The sequence below is a fragment of the Triticum urartu genome, chromosome 7 (assembly GCF_003073215.2).
Source record: "Triticum urartu cultivar G1812 chromosome 7, Tu2.1, whole genome shotgun sequence".
NCBI lineage: Eukaryota > Viridiplantae > Streptophyta > Magnoliopsida > Poales > Poaceae > Triticum > Triticum urartu.
In genome coordinates, this window is record NC_053028.1 from 125,208,110 (window position 1) to 125,231,530 (window position 23,421).

Genomic DNA, 23,421 nt, shown 5'->3' on the forward strand with positions numbered 1-23,421 from the left:
TCTCAAACGCTGCACTAGTGGTTGCACTACAAAATGAAGCAAGCACTAATGTAACGCCTAGAAGCTAGGCGCTACACTGTATAGTGTGGCGCTTAGCTCCCAGGCACTGCACACTGACTTTAGTAATTTTCGGATCACACGGGTGCGACGCTGGCCAGGCGTGTAGCGCCTATCTATGAGACGTTGCACAGTGTAGTGTGACGCCTTCGTGTCGGGCGTCACACAAAAAGGTCAGCCGCGTGAAATAGTTTCACGGACAGTTTATTCCGTGATTTGATTTCATCCATAGATCAAATTTGTCAATTTTGCCGAGATTTATAGGGTCTAGCAGACCAAGTTCCTCCCGCGGGTAGCCACTCCGGCTACAGCGGCTCTGGACCACGGATACGAACCTGCAACACAGGTTGCAGTCCCATGTTGCGTGTCCGTTGTGCGACCAGGAGGCGGAATCTACTGATCACCTCACATGTTGTTCAAAAGATGTAGCCTGCACGGTTCAAAAAGATTAAAAGAAAATAACAAGTTCATAAAACAAACCATAGAAATTCACAAAATTTCACGGGGATAAAATTTGGAAGTTTAGAGGACATTTGGAACTTTAGAAAACAAAACATATGATGCCATAAAATGATGAAAAGTTCAAGGTGTGAAAATATTGAAAGTTCAAAGGTAACATCAAGAAAAAGTTCAAAAGTTGAATGTGTGGCATTCAAAAATGAGTTTTACCGTATTCAACACTGCTCTTAAACCATGGTGAATTTGAAAGATGGTCAACACGAAAAAATTGCTCATTTTCAATAGGTTTTCAACAGTATATCATTTGCTTCATTCCAATTAACGGTTTAGGACTATGAACAAAAAACAGAGTGCAAGTCAGATGTGAAACACCCAACAGTTCAAAAGCCACGCTGATTGCAATTTGGATGAGAAAAAGATAGTAAAAAAACTAAAGCCAAAAAAAGGGTTGCTACTAGATGTTCACGTGCTACAGAAGAAAACAAAGGAGTTCAAAATAAAATAAAGGAGCAGTTTGATGTTTAAAAATCAATAAGTGATGTGAAAAATAAATGGAAATTGTAAAATCTACCAAAATAAATAAATAGGAGTATCTGAATAAGAAAAGGTTAAAAAAACTCAAAGTTCGCACTGGAAAATGCGGGAAGGTCACCGAACAAAAAATCTGAGTGTTTGGGGGAGAAAAAAAATATATAATGAAGCTTACGGTGCAAAGTTTTGATAGTTCAGATGCAACACCGAGACAAATTCGGAAAAAAAAAGTAATACTCGAACAAACTTGGGAAGCTGACGTTCCCACAAGTAAAAAAATCTACTACTCCCTCCGTCCCATAATATAAGAACGTTTTTTACACTACACTAGTGTCAAAAACGTTCTTATATTATGGGACAGAGGGAGTACATGATAGAAGAACGTGCTAACTCCTGTACAGCTGGTACAACCGAAAATCCCTCGGAAAAATGGTTTGTTCTCTTCCTCTTTCCTTACATACTCCGTGCTAGAATTGCTAATCCTGTATAATATGTCGCCAATTCACAACAGTTACCAGTCACAAGGAACATTACCTATGAAAAAATGGTGTCTTTCATTCCTAATTACTGCTAGTATTATCTAACACTGTCAGAAATTCATAACTTAAGACAAGAAAAAGAAAAGGACGTGGAAAAAAAGGTGTATCTCTACAAGAGCTAGTTCACTTGGTAGAGAACTCAAACAGCATTGTATGCATGTACTTCTCACCAGGACGAACGATCACTGATGGAAAATTAGGTTGGTTGACCGCATTTGGGAAACCTTGCGTCTCAAGGCAGAGACCTGCGTGCTTCCCATAGACTGCACCTCCTTTCCCCACAATGCCAGCAAGGAAATTACCAGTGTAGAATTGCACTCCAGGAGCATCCCCCCAAATGTTTAGGACCCTAAAGCTTGACGGATCTGTCACCTTAGCCACATGCCGCAAGCCTGACTTCACTTCGCGAGAATCATCAAGCACATAGTTGTGATCATAACCACCAGGGACTTGGCCGATCCTTTCGCCAATCTCAGCCTCAGACAGAAAATCAAATGGCGTGCCACTCACTTGCATAAACTCGCCTGTGGGTATTGAAATTTGATCTACTGGAGTTATCTGAGATCCCCGTATCTGGATAGAATGTGCAAGCACATCTCCAGAGTCGTGGCCTGCCAGGTTCCAGTAGGTGTGTTGTGCTAAACTGACAGGTGTGGCCTTGTTCAAAGGTGTAGCCTCCATCTCTAGCTTCAACTCCATGCTTGATGGAAGAGAATATCTGGCAGTAACAGAAACATCACCTGGGAAACCTGTTTACTTGAGAGAGATCCGTCAGATTATAGTGAATTTCAACCCTTCATGTAGTTAACTGTTCAATGGGAGTTAGTTGCCACGGTACCTTCCTCTCCATCTTTACTATAATATTTTAAGGTGATTGATGGGGTCTTCCCTTTGTTATATTCAGCGACTTCCCATATGACTTTATCAAACCCTTTAAATCCACCTAGAAAAATTAATATCACACAGCATTAGAGTTGAGTATGTGATAGCACAAGTAATATAGTGATCTTTTTCTCTGTGCATGTATATTATGTGTGTTTGTGATTATATCGACCATGATACAAAAAATGATTGATCTTGACAGAGTGCATATTCAGATAAGCCATTCTCCTTAACCCAGACTGCCACAAATACTTATTCTGCACAGCAGATGGACTAGTGTGATTCAAGGAATTTCTTACATGTTCTTGCAGCTGTTCAACATGGATGATGCTAGCTACAGCGGCACCAGATGTTACAGAAATCAGGTTAAAGTTCGCCATGTCTATATGAACCAAACATGCATAAACAAGATTATACTCCCTCCGTCCGCAAATACTTGTCGGAGAAATGGATGCATCTAGACGCATTTCAGTTCTAGATACATTCATTTTTATCCATTCCTTCGACAAGTATTTCCGGACGGAGGGAGTACCTCACAACTTCACTACATCATGAGACCTGCAAATTTAAATTGGTAGAACTGGGCTTTAACCCCTAAATACTGTCACACTCCTACATAGCTCTAGCAGTGCGACAAGGGCACAAGTTGTCGGAGTGTCAGAGAAGAGCACGGCACAGAGCCACAGAACAACAGAGATGCAGGAGAAGGTGTTCAGGCGTTAACGGACGAAACTGATGTTCGAGTCGATCGAGGAAAGCGAGGCAAGAAGGGACTCCAGTTGGCGCCATCAAGTAGGTGATTTGGCATTGAGTTGCTAGTGGGTTACCCGGAGGGCAGCAGGTGTGGTGTGGCCCAGTTATAAGCCATTGTAGTGTACGGTTTGCAGTCATCGAAGTGTGGCCCAGTTATAAGCCATTGCAGTGTACTGTTTGCAGTCATCGAATATGAAATGAATATCTGATTTCCCCTTCCCCTGTTCTTCCTCAAGTCTCTGCTCCTTCCCCTCTGTTCTTCCTAAGTTCGTCCGATCTGCTGTTACATCTAGCCCAATCATAGGCTAGGTCATAACAATTGGTATTTAGCTTCTTTGGTCCACCGCTACGCTGTCTCACACTCTCTTGGTCGACTGGTAAAATTTCCAAGAGCGGGTCACTGGTTGCTTTCGAGCGATCGGGCATAAATCCTATGATCGGTTAGGTCGATTCGGGGGAGCAGTCACGGCTCCGTTGCTCAAGCCTAGCACCCAGCCACAGTACGTCGTCACCGGGATCAGAAGTATGGAGGAGAAGCTGCTCGCTGAGATCAAGGCCTTGTCAGACCGATTCGGTGCACTCGATCTAGTTCAGCAGCAGAAATTCAGTACTAACAGCAAGCTGGCAAGATTGGCAGAAATTCAGTACAGATTTGTTGCAGGAATTTGAAGTCAATGTCCACAGGGACAAGTTAAGGGAATTGTATTTGCTCAAGCAAGTGGATAGTGTTGAGAAATACAAGAGAAGTTTGATCAGCTGGCGTATCACATTAAAATATATGATCCAGCTGTTGGAAGGTTGATTTTTTTTTTATGATAGGAAGGTTGATGTTGGTAAATCAATTTATTATGGGGCTCAAACCAGAATCAAGGGGTCATGTGGAAACACAGTTGCCACATACAGTAGCTCAAGCAGCAGTGTTTGCAATGATTCAGGAAGTAGATTCTGGTAGCTCTCACGGTTTTCTGAACCAATAATTTGTGGATAGGTAGCATTTGCCAAGCAGACCAGCAAGACCAATGAGAGTCAAAGTGGCAAATGGGGATATATTACATTGCAATACAGAAGTGCCTGAGTTAGTGTGGAACATACAACAAGGCTTTTTTACTCATCCAATGAAAGTACTTAACCTGGAGGGTTATGGTGCTGTCCTTAGAATGGACTGGTTAGCAAAGTTCGGTGTAATTGGGAAGAAAAACGGGTGGAGTTTCAATATCAGGGACAAACAGTGAAACTTCAGGGAGTGGTCTCACCATCTCTGCCCACTTCTCAGGAGGCTACTCTAGAGGAGATTGACCAGTGGCACCAAGTTAATGACATATGGGCTTGGGCTCTGGCTGTGGTTTGCCCTCTGTCAGATACTGTACATGATACCACTGTGCCCACGGAGATTCAGTTAGTGTTGTTAAAAATCAGACAAGTGTTCCAGGAAGCAAAATCTCTCCCTGCTCACAGAAGCTTTGATCATGCTATTAAACTGCTACATGGGGCAGCCCTGTAAATTCTAGGCCCTATAGATATGCTCCTCACCAGAAGGATGAGATAGAAAGGCAAGTGGCTGAGATGATCAAGGCAGGCATTGCTACACCAAGTATGAGCACTTATGCATCTCCTATTCTACTGGTTAAAAAGAAGGACAACATCTGGAGTTTTGTGTGGATTATAGAAGGTTGAACATGGCCACAGTTCAGAACAAATTTTCACTAACCATTGTTGAGTAGCTACTTGATGAGTTAGCTGGTGCCTCTTGTTTTACCAAGTTGGGTCTTAGAAGTGGGTTTCATCATACCAGGATGGCGCGAGAAGATGAAGCTAAAACTGCATTTAAAACTCACCATGGTCATTTCCAGTTCAGGGTAATGCCACTTGGTCTAACAAATGTACCTGCCACCTTTCAGTGCCTGATCAATTCCTTATTCCAGCCTGTCATGAGAAAATTTGTCCTTCTATTCATGGATGGCATTTTGGTATACAGCCCCTCTCTTACTACACATGTGAGACGCTTAGAGCAAGTGTTTGAGATCTTGCAACGAAACCAATTGTTTGCAAAGCAAAGTAAATGTGTTTCTGCTACCAGTCAGCTGGAATATTTGGGTCATATCATTTCCGGACAGGGAGTAGTAGGCTAGTTTTACCCTCGGTGAAAAGTTTCCCCCATTTGGAAAGCTATTATGAAAGTAAAGGAAGTATATTTGGCAGGGAGGAAAGTGATCTTAAACTCTGGTAATATAGCCAGAGTTTGGAATGATCCTATTAGAGGTGCTGCCCCCTTGAGAGATAAATTTCCAGCCTTATTCCACATTTGCAACTGTCAGGATATTACTGTGGCTGAGTTTAAAAATTTTGAGGGTGATGACCTGTTTAGAAGAAATTTGCATCCTCCCCTCACGGATCAGTGGAATGATCTGGTTGAGGTGGTTAACTCCTGGCATTTATCTGATGAGACTGATTAGATTAGTTGGGTTTTGGATAAAAAAGGTAAATTCTCGACCAAATCGGTCTATACCTATTTGGAAAGGCCTCTGGCTGGATGTGACTATAGATGGACCTGGAAAGCAAATATCCCCCTCAAAATCCAAATTTTTCTTTGGCAAGTGTTCCAGGACGCGGTTCTGACTAGAGAAGTCATGAGAAGGCGTAACTGGGCAGGCAATCCTAAATGCTCATTCTGTAATAATGTGGAAACCTCGCAGCATCTTTTCTTTACTTGCCCTGTTGCTCGGGTGGTATGGAGGATGGTTGGATGTGTGCTGGGCACGTCTCTCTGTCCAAACAACATTTGGCAGTACTTTTCCTGGTGTTACATTTTCCTTCCTGATGGGACCAAATTTTACACCTCTGGTTTGGCAGCAGTTTGTTGGGCGATTTGGAACAATCGTAACCAGGCTACTTTTGAACATAAAGATCTCAAAAGCCCCTTTAATGTGGTATATGCTGCTTGTGGTTTTTTGGTGTATTGGGCAGGTTTGATGGCTGGTGATGATCGGGAGGCCATGGAGCGCGGAGCCAAGATGCTCAGGTCCAGTGCTTCGATGATGATGAGAATCTGCACGGCTCCAACCAACTCAGCTTCGAACTGATCCCCTTCTACATCTCTTCGAGGCTCCGAGCTTTCGTCTGTCAGGATAGGCCTTCACTCCTGCGCGGGTGCTCTGTTTTGCTCGTTTGTGAGCCTGTAAACTTGGTGGTTTTAGACTGTTTCGGGTTCCTTTTGGAGCTTTCCTGGTGTTTAGGTCCTAGATTTCGCGTGATCACAGGTGTCGCTGGGTTTTCGCCCCGTAATGAGCTGCTCGATGACGAGTGCTCATGGCGGGTTTCCCAGTGGTGCCTTGAACTCCCCCCCCCCCCCCCCCCCCCCCTTTCTAGCTTCCTTATGTTGCTTGTGGCTTTTGGATCCGTGGTGTTCTGAACTATGTATTTCCGTTATGCTTTTAATGGAAAGGGGTCGAGGCCCGGTTCAAAAAAGTAGTAGGCTGGTAGCTACAGATCCTGAGAAAACTACTGCAATAATAAGCTGGCCAGTCCCTGATAATGTCACTCAACTCAGAGGGTTTTGGGACCTAACAGGTTATTATAGAGTGAAAGGCTACAGTTAATTGGCAAAACCCCTCACTCAACTAGTACTTCAGAAGAATAAGCAATTCCTGTGGACACCCGAAGCACAACATGCTTTCAATCAACTCAAAGCTGCAATGGCCTCCACCTGTTTTGGCACTACCAGACTTCCAAAAACAGTTTAGCATAGAGGTTGTTGTTTTTGCCACTGGAATAACTGTTGTTCTATCTCAAGAGGGGCATCCCATAGCTTATTATAGCAAGGCTTTGGGGGTTCAAAATCAAAAGTTGTCTATCTATGAAAAAGAGTTTTGAGCGACTAAGTCTTTACTATTCCAAAAAAGACCACAGTAGCATATTAAAATGGTAAAATGATCCCCTGCGCATCCTTTTCCATTTAGGCGCAAAATATTCAGATCCTGATTTTTTGGGGGTCTAAATTCATAAAATAGAGCGTGAACTCATATCATTGGCAACTTAAATATCAATGAACCATCCAACTAAAAATAGTAGCTAATGTTTTAAAGGTGAATCTAATTACCCACATGTCCCATGGCGTCTCACTGAAGAAGATTCTCCTTATTGTATACTAATTCCGTTTATTGTATATTAATTCTGTTTAGCAGAAATATCACGGTCATCTGCAGTCTCAATCAGTTGCAGTCTCAATCAGTCACAAATGTTTGGCAGCAGGGTAGGAGGATAAGCAAACTGTAAGCATTACAACTCAGGCCTCCTATGTCTTACCATGAAGAGTGTTAGGTGGGTTGTTGATGCCCAAACTATATTGCACGCCATTTAAAGTAAACTTTCCATCCTTGATTCTATTTGCAACTCGCCCAACAATGCAGCCAAAGTAAGGCGAGGTGCCATTCTAAAAATAAGAGAACACAAACCATCAGCACCAAACAAATGTATCGATATATAAGTATAAGTAGATCTAATCATATAAGATCAGCAGTAGATGTAATGCATATAAGTAACATGCACATAAGGGCATCTCGAGCCGGTCCCTCAAAATAAACATAAAATTAGAAGAATAGTATGCTAGCATGATATCCATCTTGTATGGTTTTATTCACAACACCATTATGATCGACGGCGTACCCCTTAAAATACCCCAATGAGCCAAGATTGAGACATCAGACCCCTCGTAGTGGATAGTATCATAGATTAGTCTATGATACTACCTCCCCAATCCGAAAGCATAGTATCATACTATCACTTCATTTATTCATTTGTAGAATCTCGATACAAAGTTGTGGGTAGAATTTATTTCTTAGTAACTTTTTTCATTTAACGTGGATAAAAGCATCATAATACTAAATTGCCACCTCAGCTAAATTGCCTAGTTGGCATACTTGATATGATACCCCCATACGGGAGGACTAATATGATACTCGAACTCTTATCTAATTTGAATGATTTGAAGATTTGCTCACCACGCCTGCCACGCGGTTAGAACCCTGTCTCACATCCTTGATTGCACGGTCAGATCATCTTTTTTTTTAATGTGGCAATGCATTCTTATGCGAGGGGGTCTCAGCACAAACATTATTACACTACAAAACATGTGGGGCGAGGGTACAAAAGAAAACAAGGCCACTAGGCTAGTTGATTGACTTCCAAAAGTCCCATCCAAAAAAAATGATGTCCAAAAGCCAGAAACCAAGAAACATCCCCTTTCCGGTCCTCGGACAGTAATCCTATCCGAGAATGCACCGAAATTGGCTAACACACCGCTGCAAATCGAAAGGCACAGATCAAGAACTAACCAGGTACGGATCCAGGGAGTCGAATCCAAGCACCACATCAGCAAGAACCCCTGCGGAGGCACACGGGACGACAATCACAACCACAACCACAACCGTAACAAATCAGCAACGAGCCAGCCCGCAGCAGCAGCAAACAAACGTACCGTTCTTGTCCGGGACAAGCAGCGAGGTGACGGCGGCGCCGACATTGCTGATCCTGGCGCGAACCCTGCCGTTGTCGAGCTCGAGCAGCTCCGGGGAGGGCGGCCGCGAGGGGGGCACCGGCGCGGGCGTGGGGACGACGAGCCTGTCGGGCTTCCTGGGGGCGCGGAGCAGGGGCGCCGGCGCGGAGAGGATGGTGACGGAGGCGAGGAGGTAGACGGCGGCGAGCAGGAGGAGGAAGAAGGGCGGGGTGATGCGGAGGATCTTGAGCCCGGCGTGGGGCTGGGGCTGGTGGTGATCCCGGAACCGGTTGGAGGCGGCGTGCTGGAGGTGCGGCCGGGTCGGCGGGGTCCTCGGGGACAGGGAGGAGTGGGAGTGCTGCTGAGCTCCCAGCAGCTGCTCCATTTCCCTCCCCCCGGAGATCTGTCTGCTCCGGACTCCGGTCTTCTGGGGTTAGGCCTGATCCGGGTTAGGCCGGCGGCTCCTTCGTCGCCCCCGGGTCACGCGCATCGCGCGCCTCGCCTGGATCCCCTCGAGCGCGCCGGACCCTCGCAGACCATCGCCCGCATCGCGCGCCTAGATCGATCCACTCCTCTCTGTCCACCGCCTACCGATCCGTTCCTGTTGTGTCGAGCGCACGGTTTCTTTTTTCTTTTTGATTTTTGAAATCATAAGGCCAACTTGACCGCGCGACGCCAAACAGATGTCCGTTTTGCCCGGATTCTGTCCGTTGGATAGGATAATGGGATTGTGTTTGGATCATTTTTAGGATGCGGTGATCGTGCGCCAAACGCACGGACGCACCCCGGCCGCATCCTATTCGCGTATTTTTTTCTCTTCTGCAAGCTCTTAACTTTTTTTTATCATTCATTTTTGGTATATGGGAATACATCACCAAATTTTGATTAGAAAAGTAAGACCAAAGAAAATAAGAATCACAAGAATACATTTTAGAAGATATCCAACTTCCATAACTGCTCCTGTAAGTTATATTGGTGCCTTCTCAATGCATTCATTGTTTATTTGTGGAGGAGCCTCGATCTTGCGTGCTTCTTTTTTCTTCGAGTATAAAGAAGTAAAGGTTGCTTCCTCGCATCTAGTCTCGTGTCTAGTCTCTAATCTAGTAACAAGTGCACTTGTCTTATCTACAGCATCTATGCTACTCCCTTCTTCCATCTATATAGGGCCTAATGCGTTTTTCGAGTCTAACTTTGACCAAATATTAGATCAATAATATATGACATGCAACTTACACAAAGCACATCGTTAAATTCGTATGTGAAAGGAGCTTTCAATTATATAATTTTCATATTGTGCATGTCATGTACTATTAATCTTGCCAATAGTCAAAGGCGGTCTTAAAAACGCATTGGGCCCTATATAGATGGAAGGAGGGAGTAGCTAAAAGGGCATGAACATCTACTAAATTACGCTCTATCAATATATCGATGTACTCTTCTTCCCAATACCAAAACTTGCATCCACGCTACACAAGAAAATTTGAAGTTAGCACTACTAGTCAAATCTAAAACACAAACCGAAGCTAAAAAGAGCACATACCCCATTGTTTAAACACTTGATGAACATCCATTCGGGATATTTCGGCGTTGTAGACATGCGGCGCACGCCCTTCTTTGGGCAGTGGTCGCACTTAATGAGTGGCAACGGTGCGCCGACGAGCTTTTGAGCTAGCACCAAGCCCGACCGACCGCCATTCGTGTATCTGTCGGCGGACCACCGACGGTGTAGATCCCAGCGGCTAGAGGGGGAGCCACTGCCTGCATATGGCCTTGCGGCCCTGCCCGGGCCTTCCGGCCCGTTGCCCGGCCAGTCCATGGCGTGGCGAGGCCTCCCACAGCCGGGCGAGCTCAAGACCAACCAGATCCGCCTCAAATTCGGCCGGCGGGTGCGCAAATCAGGTGGTCGTGGTTGGGTAGCTCGGGGGCGCCGCAGGGAAGGGGCTGGGCGAGCGCGCGGTCGGCGGCTGCGCAAATCAATGGCGGCGGCGGCGAGGGGAAGAGTAGAGGAGGTGCGACCGGAGGGAGGGAGGGGGCGGATAGAAAAAGACGCCCCTGTGCTACCGACGGGCGGGCCAGGAAAGGACAGGCGCAGACGGCCCGCGTGCGCGCGTGATGTCCGTTTCACCCCAAAAGTGGTGCAAACTTGGGCTGGGGATGGGTCGAACGCGAATAGAAAACGGACAAAAGTCCGTTTGCGCCTGCGCGCTGGGCTGTCTGGTTCGTTTGTTTTACCTCAAACGGACGCACACGGACAGGATTGAGTTGCGCGGTGGAGTTGGCCTAATTACAGATACCCTTGCAAAGTCACTCCACACCTCCTGCTGTGGTGACAAGTCATACACTCTTTTTTTCTAACACGGTACAATTAAAGTTGTTCATATGCACAGCATACACTCACGCATATGAACACAAGAACACACACTCTACCTTTATAAACACATCTGAGAGACTGAGTCGGCACATCATCTTGAGATTGATGAAGTTTCAACAAAGGCCTTCATAGTCGATGGAAACGTCTCCTTCCACTGAGCACATACCGTCGAAAGGTTTAGAATAATCCGAAAAAATGTGAGCATCAATGTCAAGTCTAGAACTTGAACTCTGATGGGCAGGGGATACCATTATTCTACTAACCATCCAACCACGCAGTCACACACTATTTAGTCGACATCTGTTATGAGTTGGGAGTTTTGTGTTTATTTCATAGATCCATTTTTTCAAAATGTTTGATGTTTTGAACCATACGTCTATCATGAACTATTTTCACAATTGCCTTTCCCACATCAAAATCATCAAACAAACTCTAATGTTAATAAATTTGGATAGTTGTTTTTTTCCAAAAAGGAAAACAAATGTAAATAAAAAAAGGGAAAAAGGCAAAATATGAAAACTGGAAACAAGAAAGCGCTTTTCATTTTTTTTGGGGGGGGGGGGGGGGGGGGCTTTTTTTTTTTTTTTGGGGGGGGGGGGGGGGAGTTGTGCCTTTTTACTTTTCAAGTTTCACGCAGAAGCACAAATGTGCTTTTCACTTTTCATAAAGCATAGTTGTGTTTCAGGCGGAGCATAATTGTGGTTCACTCGGAAGCACAGTTGAAGCTCGGTGTCCTCGACTTGAAGACTAGTTTAGGGGTTACTGTTGGTGTCCTGAACTAGGGGTTCTTATCACGTTGACCCGTTACTTTTGTGTCGGGTCGAGGACCCACCAATAACTAATGGATGGGTCATACAGGCACTGGCCCTCGGCGTAATCAAGATTAAGATTTTCGAAGACTTGGCATACACTTCAAGGCACATTTAAATGATGGGAATGTGTATCCCTAGATTGTAGCCGACCATGTGTAAATTCTAGATACTCCCGGTGCCTATACAAGTCGTGGCGTTTAGATCATAGAGGCGGGATTACAAGCTTTAGAGGCTAGAACTCATTCATATGATCTCGAGTTAGATCATATTGTACTTTGTACCTCTTCAAAATCAATATAAACAAGAGCAAGAGATAGGGTTTTACCTCCTTGAGAGGGCTCGAACATAGGTAAAACATCGTGTCCCTATTTTCTCATGCTATCATCTTGCTCAGATCACCAGCTTGGAACCCCCTATCCGAGATCCGTCGGCTTTAGCACCGACACCATGGTTCTAGTGACGAAGACGACGAGGTCGAGGGTGGGCGGTAGGCGGTGAATCGTCGACGACAAAGTGTTAGGGGAAGATGGCATCGTTTCGCTCGGTGTAGGGCCCCCAATGTCGATTTATTCCGTGGGGAGGGCCAATGCGAGGTGGCGGATCTCGATGGCATGTTGGTTTGCCGAGGGGGCGATGGTAGCCACCCTAATGGTGGACAATGATGACGGGTCTCTCACAAGCATGCTCGAAATGAGAGAGGGGGGAGGGCGAGGAAACAAGATGGGACAGCTCAGGCACATAGGTGGCGTTTGTATCCTCTCCTAAGTGCCGGTAGGAAGCAGGAGGTAGCACGGACATGTGCCGGCGAGTAGTGACTGATACGTCTCCAACGTATCTATAATTTATGAAGTATTCATGCTATTATATTATCTATTTTGGATGTTTATGGGCTTTACTAAACACTTTTATATTATTTTTGGGACTAAACTATTAACCTAGAGCCTAGTGCCAGTTTCTGTTTTTTCCTTGTTTTAGAGTATCGCGGAAAAGAAAAATCAAACGGAGTCCAATTGACCTGAAACTTCACGGAGCTTATTTTTGGACCAGAAGAAACCCATGGAGTATCGGAGATAGACCAGAAGAGTCCCGGGCTGCCCACAAGGGTGGGGGGCGCGCCCACCCCCCTGAGCGCACCCCCTGCCTCGTGGACAGCCTGGAGATCCACCGACGTACTTCTTCCTCCTATATATATATCCATATACCCTAAAAACTTCGGGGAGCACAATAGATCGGGAGTTTCGCCGCCAGAAGTCTCCGTAGCCACCGAAAATCAATCTAGACCCGTTCCGGCACCCTGCCGGAGGGGGAATCCCTCTCCGGTGGCCATCTTCATCATCCCGGTGCTCTCCATGACGAGGAGGGAGTAGTTCTCCCTCGGGGCTGAGGGTATGTACCAGTAGCTATGTGTTTGATCTCTCTCTCGTGTTCTTGAGGTGGTACGATCTTGATGTATCGCGAGCTTTGCTATTATAGTTGGATCTTATGATGTTTCTCCCCCTCCACTCTCTTGTAATGGATTGAGTTTTCCCTTTGAAGTTATCTTATCGGATTGAGTCTTTAAGGATTTGAGAACACTTGATGTATGTCTTGCGTGGGATACATGTGGTGACAATGGGGTATTCTATTGATCCACTTGATGTATGTTTTGGTGATCAACTTGCGGGTTCCGCCCATGAACCTATGCATAGGGGTTGGCACACGTTTTCGTCTTGACTCTCCGGTAGAAACTTTGGGGCACTCTTTGAAGTTCTTTGTGTTGGTTGAATAGATGAATCTGAGATTGTGTGATGCATATCATATAATCATACCCATGGATACTTGAGGTGACATTGGAGTATCTAGGTGACATGATGAATCTGAGATTGTGTGATGCATATCATATAATCATACCCATGGATACTTGAGGTGACATTGGAGTATCTAGGTGACATTAGGGTTTTGGTTGATTTGGGTCTTAAGGTGTTATTCTAGTACGAACTCTATGATAGATTGAATGGAAAGAATAGCTTCATATTATTTTACTACGGACTCTTGAATAGATCGATCAGAAAGGATAATTTTCAGGTGGTTTTGTACCCTACCATAATCTTTTCGTTTGTTCTTCGCTATTAGTCACTTTGGAGTGACTCTTTGTTGCATGTTGAGGGATAGTTATATGATCAAATTTTGTTATTATTGTTGAGAGGACTTGCACTAGTGAAAGTATGAACCCTAGGCCTTATTTCAACGCATTGCAATAGCGTTTATGCTCACTTTTATCATCAGTTACCTTACTGTTTTTATATTTTCAAATTACAAAAACATTTATCTACCATCTATATACCACTTGTATCACCATCTCTTCGCCGAACTAGTGCACCTATACAATTCACCATTGTATTGGGTGTGTTGGGGACACAAGAGACTCCTTGTTATTTGGTTGCAGGGTTGCTTGAGAGAGACCATCTTCATTCTACACCTCCTACGGATTGATAAACCTTAGGTCATCCACTTGAGAAAAATTTGCTAATGTCCTACAAACCTCTGCACTTGGAGGTCTAACAACGTCTACAAGAAGAAGGTTGTGTAGTAGACATCACAATGCCACCTTTAATCCCGGTTGGTGGCGTCTCTTTTCAGCAGCCCAAAGGGCAGGAAGCAGAGGCCTTTGGTCCCGGTTGGTGGTGAGAGTTTAGTCTCATCTTGCTAGTTGAGAGCGTTCGACACCGGTTGGTGGTGAGAGTTTAGTCTCATCTTGCTAGTTGAGAGCGTTCGACACCTGTTTATAAGCTCGGTTGCCTCTTCCCTTTCGAACTCCTCTAAATTGCAGGCCTATGAGCCAAATCTAACACTTCTATGCCTATGGGCCTACTGGGCCTTCTGCGGGCCTGAATCCTGGCCCATGAATGGGTTTTTAGTCGTATTCAGACCGTGGTGGCCTAGTAGGTGGCAATTTTTTTTTCTCAGTTTTTTTGTTTTCTTTTTTGCTTTATTTATTTTGTTTTGTTTCTACTTACAAGAAAAAACTTTTTTGTTTATTTTATTTTGTTTCTAATTACTTATTTATTTATTTTGATCGATTCCAAAGCACCAAAATAATTCCCTTAAAAATCCCAAAATTTAGGGTGGGTCCCACATGGTTACATGTGAGCTCATGCCTAAATCTTAGGGTTTAAGAAGGGCATTTTGGACACATTGGAAACGATAATAATATGTTTTTTCCCTTTAATTAAACACGAGTCTTGGTTGTGTGTTTCCCAAGGAAGTTTGGCATGCCACGCTCTCTCTCAATGTGGCCTCGGCCCTATCGTTCCGTCGCCTGTTGTTCTATAGGTTGTGACATTGTGGTAGCTTGCCCGTCATCTCTATGTTATCCCTTGTAACCGTGGCTTGTCGCTGGATTCTCTGTGCTTTCTCTTTCTTCTAATAAATCGACATGTATGTCTTTTGCGTGTTCGCAAAAAATAATTTAAGATTTCTCATTCACTTCCATGTTTAGAAAAGGAAGAGCCATGTTGCTTTTGGGATTCTAAGGGCCAGTTCTTTTGTGGCTTCTACCAGCTTATGGCAGAAATAAGCTAGAAGCCCAAAAAAATTCGTTTTGAGAAGCTGGCTCAACTTATTTCCACCGCTAGTTTCTTCATGATGGATAGAGTAGCTTCCCGCAGCTTATGACTTAAAACCGAAGGGGTATACCAAAATGGCACTGTTGTTCGCTCAAATTACAAAGGAAATACCCCTCCCAGGTTCCAGCCCGCATCACCCGACCCGACCCCCCGCAGAAAGGAAACCCGTCGCCTCGCTCGATCCCCTCTCGCTCTCGCACGCCGCGAAGGCTAGGGTTCCTCGCCGCCGCCGGTCCCTGGGCTCCTCGTCGCGGCTAGCTCCGGCCACATGGAAGGTGAGTAGGAGCCTATCTTCCGCCGCTTCTCTGTCCTCTGGCGCGACTCCTAGGGCGCGGCTCCTCCCTCGCAACAGCTCCTGGTCGGTCCGGCCAGGGCACCACTCCGGCGGACGGCGCCCCACTCCGGAGCACCGAGGCGCGTCGCAGCTGGCCGGGAGCCCGAGCCAGAGCAGCCGTCGCCAATGCCCTGGTTGTGCGCCCCCGCTGTTCCCCTTCCATATTATTCAAGGGTATTACGGACTATTCACCTAACAGATGAGGAAATAAGCTAAATGAAAGGAAGTGAAAAGGACTGGATAGCTTATTTTCATGGGCTTATTTCCACAACAGCTTATCTGTGACTTATTTCTAGAGTAGCTTATTTCCACAGCGGCACTCAAAAGAACTGGCCCTAAATCGAGGGGATTCACCATGCAAACAAGAGTACTTGTTACACGTACTATCCAAACAAGTCACAACATCTGAACAGTCATATGATAAGCAACTAGGCGGATAATAAGTAAATTGAAGTTCAGAAAAGTCTGCCATCGCCTAGTCGCTTGCAGGTGGGCCAACTAGTAGCAGAAAATACGTCTATGACCACGACCTTCCCCTGTTGACATCACTTCTCTGAACTCTGCTCTTTGCAATGGGGCCCACGATCGTGGTAAGCCACCGCATTTGATCACCTGATTTAGATGATAATAGAGAACTTTCTTATCAAAGTTAACATCGTTCTGATGGTCATATAAACCAATATATATACTCCCTCCGTTCCTAAATACTTGTCTTTCTAGGCATTTCAACAAATGACTACATATGGAGCAAAATGAGTGAATCTACACTCTAAAATATGTCTACATACATTTGTATGTAGTAGTCATTTGAAATGTCTAGAAAGACAAATATTTAGGAACGGAAGGAGTATATGGCTATTCTAAACATAACCCCTTCCCAAACCCTAGTAGCCAATTTTCCATCATATGAGAATCCTAAAGGTGGGAGGCAAAAGGGCTAGATGACATAAAGCGGGGAATATGACATGCGTTGTACTAGTCTCGTCTTTCATCACAAAAACAAGAAGCTCTAATCTGTAATCTCCCACCACTTTCTTTTAATGGATTTGCGATCAACACCGACCGTTGATTTGAAGTTGAGATCCATGCAAGATTTTATATTTGAAAATTGAACGTTGGGGACAAATGTTGCAAGTTTGTGCACTAGTTGAACGATCGTATCTGTAAAATTTACTGAAAACTTAATTCTCAATCAGATGAGACAATATTACACTTTTTGTACAGTGAACATCATTTCAGATTTGTATGTATGAACAAGTTTAGAAAACTGACTGAGATGGTTAATTATCAGCTAACTGAGACATAGGCGCTACTTTCTTCCTTATAATTATAGTTTCTTTTGTGAGAACAATCCCGCTCAGAAGATAGCACAAAAAAGAAGTTATCCTTGAGGGTACTTTTATTTTCCAAATATGTTTATGCCGAAAATAAATATGATAACTCATAAGAGACCGATGCATGGATTGAACCGAGAAACAGAAGGGTTTCTAGTTGTTGTGATAACCCGATAGTTTCCACCTGTTCGACCAAGCTTGTTCCAAGTTAGGCCCAACACAAATGATTGCTCGCCGTAATGACAATTTGCTACCCGCAACACTATATAGGAGGAAATGGGATCATGGGATATTTGACAAAATGGTTCAATATCAGCCCAAGTATCCTCCCAAAAGTGAACTTGCGTGACATACTGGAGGTGGAACCGACCTAGCAGTAGCAGCAAAAGGAAATGCTTTACACGCATAAACCCAGTCCAAAAACTGAGAATACCCACTACTAAATTCCACTTGAGAAAATAATCTTGTTTCAGTCAAACCCCTTCCTCGTATAAATGAGCCTAAAAGCAGCTTGCTGAGCAAAGAAATGTTCTTCATTTCTATTTCTTGATACTCAAACTCCCTTGATCTTTCAGTCTACATAAAATATCCTATTTGGCAAGCCTAGAAATTCCTCTTATGGCTGGAAAGAAAATCTCCGAGATTTTTATCTAAAATTTGTGAACTATGGCATTTGTGTCATTTATGCTGGTTCCAGATCAACCATCATATTCTTTTCTTTCCATGAAGACCTCTTCTAGCTTCATAGCAACCAGGTAAATTGCACTCCATCCCCCCCCCCCCCCCCCCCCCCCCCCCCCCACCAATAAAAAAAAGGTTGCACTCAACAAAGGAAGAAGATTTGGTGAAGTTTTTTATCCGATTGGCACGACCAGTGCGCGAGTGTAAATTCTGATCGCAAGAGGACAAAGAGAACCAATTTTTTACGAAGGCAGTATGATAACGAACCCAACCATGGCACAGCTCTAATCATGTTTTCTCTTTCATGATTGCAATCTTGTACAGAAAAATAATTCACATGGAGCTAAATCTTCCAACGAAGATATAGCACTATACTTTTGTCAGTCTTCTTTCTGAACATGATGTTTGTAAATCCAGAAACAGGAAACAAATAAATAATATATTTCTAGAGTACAACGGTGAAAAAAATCACAGCCATATTTATCACTTGACCTTGAAAATTTTCCTTACAGAGCTAACCGTGAATTAATTATTAAGAGGAAAAAGAAAAGCTCAGGCAGCGGCTTAATATAGTTGATAGGCTGGCCATCACAGCATTTCAAGTGAGAAAATATGTGTGCTCAAAGCCTCAAACTCCGTGCTATCACTGCACAACAAAACTACGCTGATACCTCATTGATATGTTGGTTGAGGCTCTTTCCAGGTGGTATGAAGATTAAGTCATCCCAACCAGAATTTCTGTCATTAATCTGTAGAATCAAGAGTTTTAGGATGTTAGTAGTCAAGTAAGGTACAGGCAGTCCTGAGTGTATCTTATGTTTCTGTCACCATCCTACCTCCATTTTCTTCAAGACATCCTCCAAACTACCAACCTGAAGAAACCAGAAGGCCAAGTTTTCATGAGAGCTTAGGACAGCAATAAGAAACATAAAAAATCACATACCATAATTTGCTTAGATAAGGCTGATCCTTTCGAAGATTTAGACGCCTTTCTAAGCTCTCTTTCTATGTCCTCCTGAACCAGGAAGGAAGTTGTTAAGACTTAACCAGACTGGGTAAGGTAGGTGAAAGGAAATGGAGCCTGACAAACCTTTTGAAAGTATACTGGACAATAGCGCTTCTTCTGTTTCTTAACGACCAATAGATCTGACTGCACATGCAAATCAGGTATTTTCATCATAGCAAAGGGCAGTTCATCCAATGTATGTTGTTCCAAAGAAAGTTTGGACTTAGGATACGAAGCTATAAGTATCAAGACCAGGTAATAGGGGGAAAGAGGTTGGTCACATGGGGGTGGGAAGGTGATGTCTTGCTAACAAACAAATATGCACACAAAAAAACTTTTTTTTAATCTTCGGTTTTGGCTGAGCACCGACAATTTAAGATGTACAGCATTACAAGATGAGGCACCCTGGTGATACTGGGAGGTCATGAAAGGACCAGTATGGGCAAGTACTAATGGGGGCAGGACAGGTTTACAGCTTAAATGACGCGGCCTCTATACAATGTCCATTGTACATTGTATAGAAGCTGCGTCAATTAATTCGGATCGGAGGGAATATGTTATTCTGTTAGAAGTTAACGTATTAATCAACAAATCAACCAGTCCATATGCTAATAGATCCATTGCCGTTATTGATCAACAGATCTATAAAATTTGTTAATTGTCAACTGCAGAGGTATAGTTCACTCTTACCAGGAGTGTTATTGATCAACTGATGTAGGGTTCCAAACAGAGTGTTAATTTCTTTTCTGAATTCCTGATCTTGGGGAAAGAAGTGAAATTTTACCGTTGGTCTGTGGAGGGATTTTTTTCTCCTCTCACCTTACCTAAACATGTTGCTTAACTTTTCCTAAAATATATTCAGGTGGGGAGTCTTTCCCGCCCGGTGACAGTTAAAAAAAACATTTTACCATTGGCATGCTGGTGGTAATTAACAAGAGAGTTTTAGAAACCAAAACTGTCCCAAAAAAGCAACAAGCCGTTTGTGGAACCCTGGTTTGAAATGCATGTAACTGAACTTAACACATTGAAAGAGATCCCATAATGTCCAACTGTCAATGAGCATCTAAAATCTATCTGCTTTTGACAAGAATATATTTCTTAGTAGAGCAATGCAACCATGAATTACCTGAAAAACGGGGACACCATCGAAACCAGTTAAGCCAGATTTCAACTGAAAAGCCAAAGAGTAATAGTCATCATTAGGCTGAAAAAAAAAATCATTCGCATTGCTTATATTAGATGCAGAAGACTACAGTAACCCGCATATACTATTGTTTAAGACATCAAACTTTATATAGTCATCAGCAACAAAGTACAGACCAACAGGCAAGAGTACACAAAGAAAGGCCTTTAGATGCTCATTTTATTTGAACCAATCCAGCCCATAAAAAAAAGGGAAATATTTGCATAGACTACATTGAAAATAACACCAACCATGCAAAGTCAGGTGATGTTCCAACCATATAGGGCTAAGTGGCAGATCTCCAAAAATTAATTCATGTGCCACTGCAATAGGCCTCTAACTTTTCCTTGCTCAAATTAAGTGTTCCTTGGAACATATGTTGTCTTTGAAGATGGAAAATATATGCTGTCTGACAAATATGAATAATGAAGATGCATTCTAAGGATTCAAAAACACATCTTGATAATACACTGGACTGATCGGTGCTATCTAACCCTTATACGCCTGATGCAGAAAAAGAAGTCAATATTTAAAACTTTGAGTGGTGACAAATAACGCAATACTGGGCAACATGCTACCCCTAGGTCATATGGTTGTTTTTGGTGAAAAGTCAAAACCATGGTAACAGATTAAGTTAGTACAAATGGCAGTCCAGTGGAATCTTTTAACTTGTACTTGCTGCATTACTGCTTTGAAGAGCAATTTAGTTACATAATGAATTTGACTATACTTATTTGTAAGAGACAGAAAAGGGTGGGGGTGCTTAAACATGGTACACATTTAGATAAGATAATAGAATAATAAGAAACAGTTTCATCAAGAATCAAACCTGCAGTGCATTCTTTATTTGAAGTGGGTCAGGTAAGAAGCGGAATGCAATACCTTCGGCCTTCAACATATAAACCTGCGTTCGAAGGGCAGCATAAGAAATATTTACATTCCAAAACATCAAACAATATCAGTATGGTTCAAGATATACAATTACACAAATTCACTTAATTAGAGGTTCATTATCTGCACAAGTCACTTGCAGTTGTGGTAAGGCACAAAAAAGTATGCTCATCCACTTAACTAGTGGTTCACTTGCACACTGTGCTTCGCCCTTCAAACTGTGGCAACTGGCAAGGTAGGGTTGGTGTGGGTTCGCAGACCCACGCAACTTGCATCCGTGGATGGAGTAGAATGAGAAGTTGTATCAGGGCTAGCCTAATGAGACAAACCTAAGCTAGACTAGATAAATTGGCGACAGTGTGACCTATGAGAAACCATTCCTTTCCTCACAGTACCTCCTTCTAAGGAATCTAGTTCATATTGCCAGTGGTTGAGATGTCATTGAGTTCCTAATTTTGTATTGTATTGTATCACTTTCGTATTTCTGCCACAGCATAAACTCGCTACTTAAGTCAGCATAAACCTCAATTCCCCATAAATTCTCTTGCAGGATTGCTCCAACAATCATGACTCGGAAAAAGGATTGCTCCTGGCGTGATCCATCACATGAGATACCAATTTAAGCTCACCTGATCTAGCGTAATTGGCACCACTTTGGCCCCCTTCCCTAACACCGGCTGCCGCGTCCTCACCTGCACCACGCAACCTCCAGAACCATCAGTAAAAAGCATAAAAACCAGGAGTCAAAACCAGCGGGTGTCGAGAGAAGGGCGCGGAGGGGAGGGGGTACATGGGAGAGGAGGGCGTCGGCGTCCTCGGAGCGGAAGCAGAGGAGGCCGAGGGAGCGGAGGCCGGTGGCGGGGTCGGAGACGAGCACGAACTCGTTGCTGGAGTTGCAGACGGTGAAGACGGGCGTGCCGGTGAGCGCGCGCGCGACCTCGTCGGGCCCGAGCGCGAGGGGCTGGGCGGCGGCGCCGTGGGGCCCCGGCGGGCGCGCCGCGGCGTGCGCGGGGCGCGGGGCCGCGAAGCGCGAGGCGAGGCTGGAGAGGTGGTGGTGGAGGAAGGAGGAGGCGGCGGCGAGGGGGTTGGGGGGCGGGGAGGGGGAGGGGGAGGGGTCGGACATGGGGGCGGCGGCGAGCGGGAGGGAGGAGGAGTTGGGCGGCGGCATCGGGTTCGGCTGGCCGCTCTCGGTGGCGTCGGCTTCCGTTTACGGGCGCTCTCGTCTGGTCTGGTCTGGTGGTGGAGTGCGGCGCGAGGTTGGCTGGCGTCGCCGAGGAGTTGGGCCCGTTTCGTTTTCATTATTTATTTATAACAGATTTAAAGAAAAGGAACTAAGGAAAGGGGATTTAAATACTCTAACTTGTCTCTACGGATGTATCTAGACGTATTCCGATGAAACATACATCCATCCGAGCGATAAGTAATATTACTTCCGTATGTATGTATCTACTCCCTCCGTTCCGAATTACTCAACCTGTGATTGAATTGGTTAGGTGGACAGTGGTATCCCCAACTCACCAGGGTTCAAATCCTGGTGCTCGCATTATTCCTGGATTTATTTCAGAATTTCCGGCGATGCACTTTCAGTGGGAGGAGACGTTCCTGTCGACGACGAGGCGCCTACGGTGACTTCATAAATCTCAAGATGATATGCCGGCTCGGTCTCTCGGAGGTGCTCATAGGGGTAGGGTGTGCGTGTGTGCGTTCATAGGGATGAGTGTATGCGCGTGTATATGAGCGCTTGTGTTTGTACTGATGCTCAAAAAAAAGATATGGATGTATCTAGATATATTTTGGTTGTAGATACATCCATTTCTGCGACGAATAATTTGGAATGGAGGGAGTAATAAACATCTCGATACATCTCTTTTTATCCATTTTGATGACAAATATTTCTGGATGGAGAGAGTATATCTAAACACCCATATCTTACCTCTTAGCTTTCTAACACATGTCTAGGTACATCCGTAAGACAAATCTAAAACAAGCCTTTTGGGGCGGAGGCAGTGGAAAATTAAGGATGTTAGAAAATCAGTTCCAAAAAAAAATATTTGGAAAAAATAAAAATGTGTGTATGTATGGAATAAAATGCTCATCACATCTTTAAAATATATTCATGTACTATATAATTTTATATTCATCTACTCCCTCTGTTCCTAAATACTTGTCTTTCTAGGCATTTCAACAAATGACTACACACGAAGCAAAATGAGTGAATCTACACTCTAAAATATGTCTACATACATCCGTATGTAGTAGTCATTTGAAATGTCTAGAAAGACAAATATTTAGGAACGAAGGAAGTATCCATTTAAACAAAGGTTGTTTTACATTTCTACCCTTATTTCATGGATCATCATGCTAGGCACCAGCCAGATCAGGATCAGCCACCTCGACACCCACCCTTCTCATCTCGCACCTTCGCAAAACACACACTTCCCTCGCCTCGCAAGTCCGCAAACCACGAGCTCCGCTGCAGCAGCACCCATTCG

General features: G+C 44.2%; 2 protein-coding genes across 2 annotated transcripts; both read right to left on the minus strand.

Moving 5' to 3' along the window:
• Positions 1–1,443: 1,443 nt before the first annotated feature.
• Positions 1,444–9,331, minus strand: LOC125519540 (galactose mutarotase-like). Its single transcript, XM_048684322.1, has 5 exons — positions 8,695–9,331; positions 8,552–8,601; positions 7,524–7,650; positions 2,425–2,529; positions 1,444–2,335 (listed from the first exon to the last, which is right to left on the minus strand). Exons 1-5 carry the CDS (start codon positions 9,095–9,097, stop codon positions 1,710–1,712), a joined length of 1,311 nt encoding a protein of 436 aa, XP_048540279.1. The 5' UTR covers positions 9,098–9,331; the 3' UTR covers positions 1,444–1,709.
• An 8,977-nt stretch (positions 9,332–18,308) lies between these two features.
• Positions 18,309–22,196, minus strand: LOC125522477 (protein TIC 22, chloroplastic). The gene is made up of 8 exons (XM_048687537.1): positions 21,720–22,196; positions 21,559–21,621; positions 20,868–20,942; positions 19,982–20,026; positions 18,940–18,999; positions 18,793–18,864; positions 18,686–18,721; positions 18,309–18,598 (listed from the first exon to the last, which is right to left on the minus strand). The coding sequence occupies exons 1-8, from the start codon at positions 22,095–22,097 to the stop codon at positions 18,509–18,511; spliced, it is 819 nt and encodes a 272-aa protein (XP_048543494.1). The 5' UTR covers positions 22,098–22,196; the 3' UTR covers positions 18,309–18,508.
• Between the last annotated feature and the right edge of the window lie 1,225 nt (positions 22,197–23,421).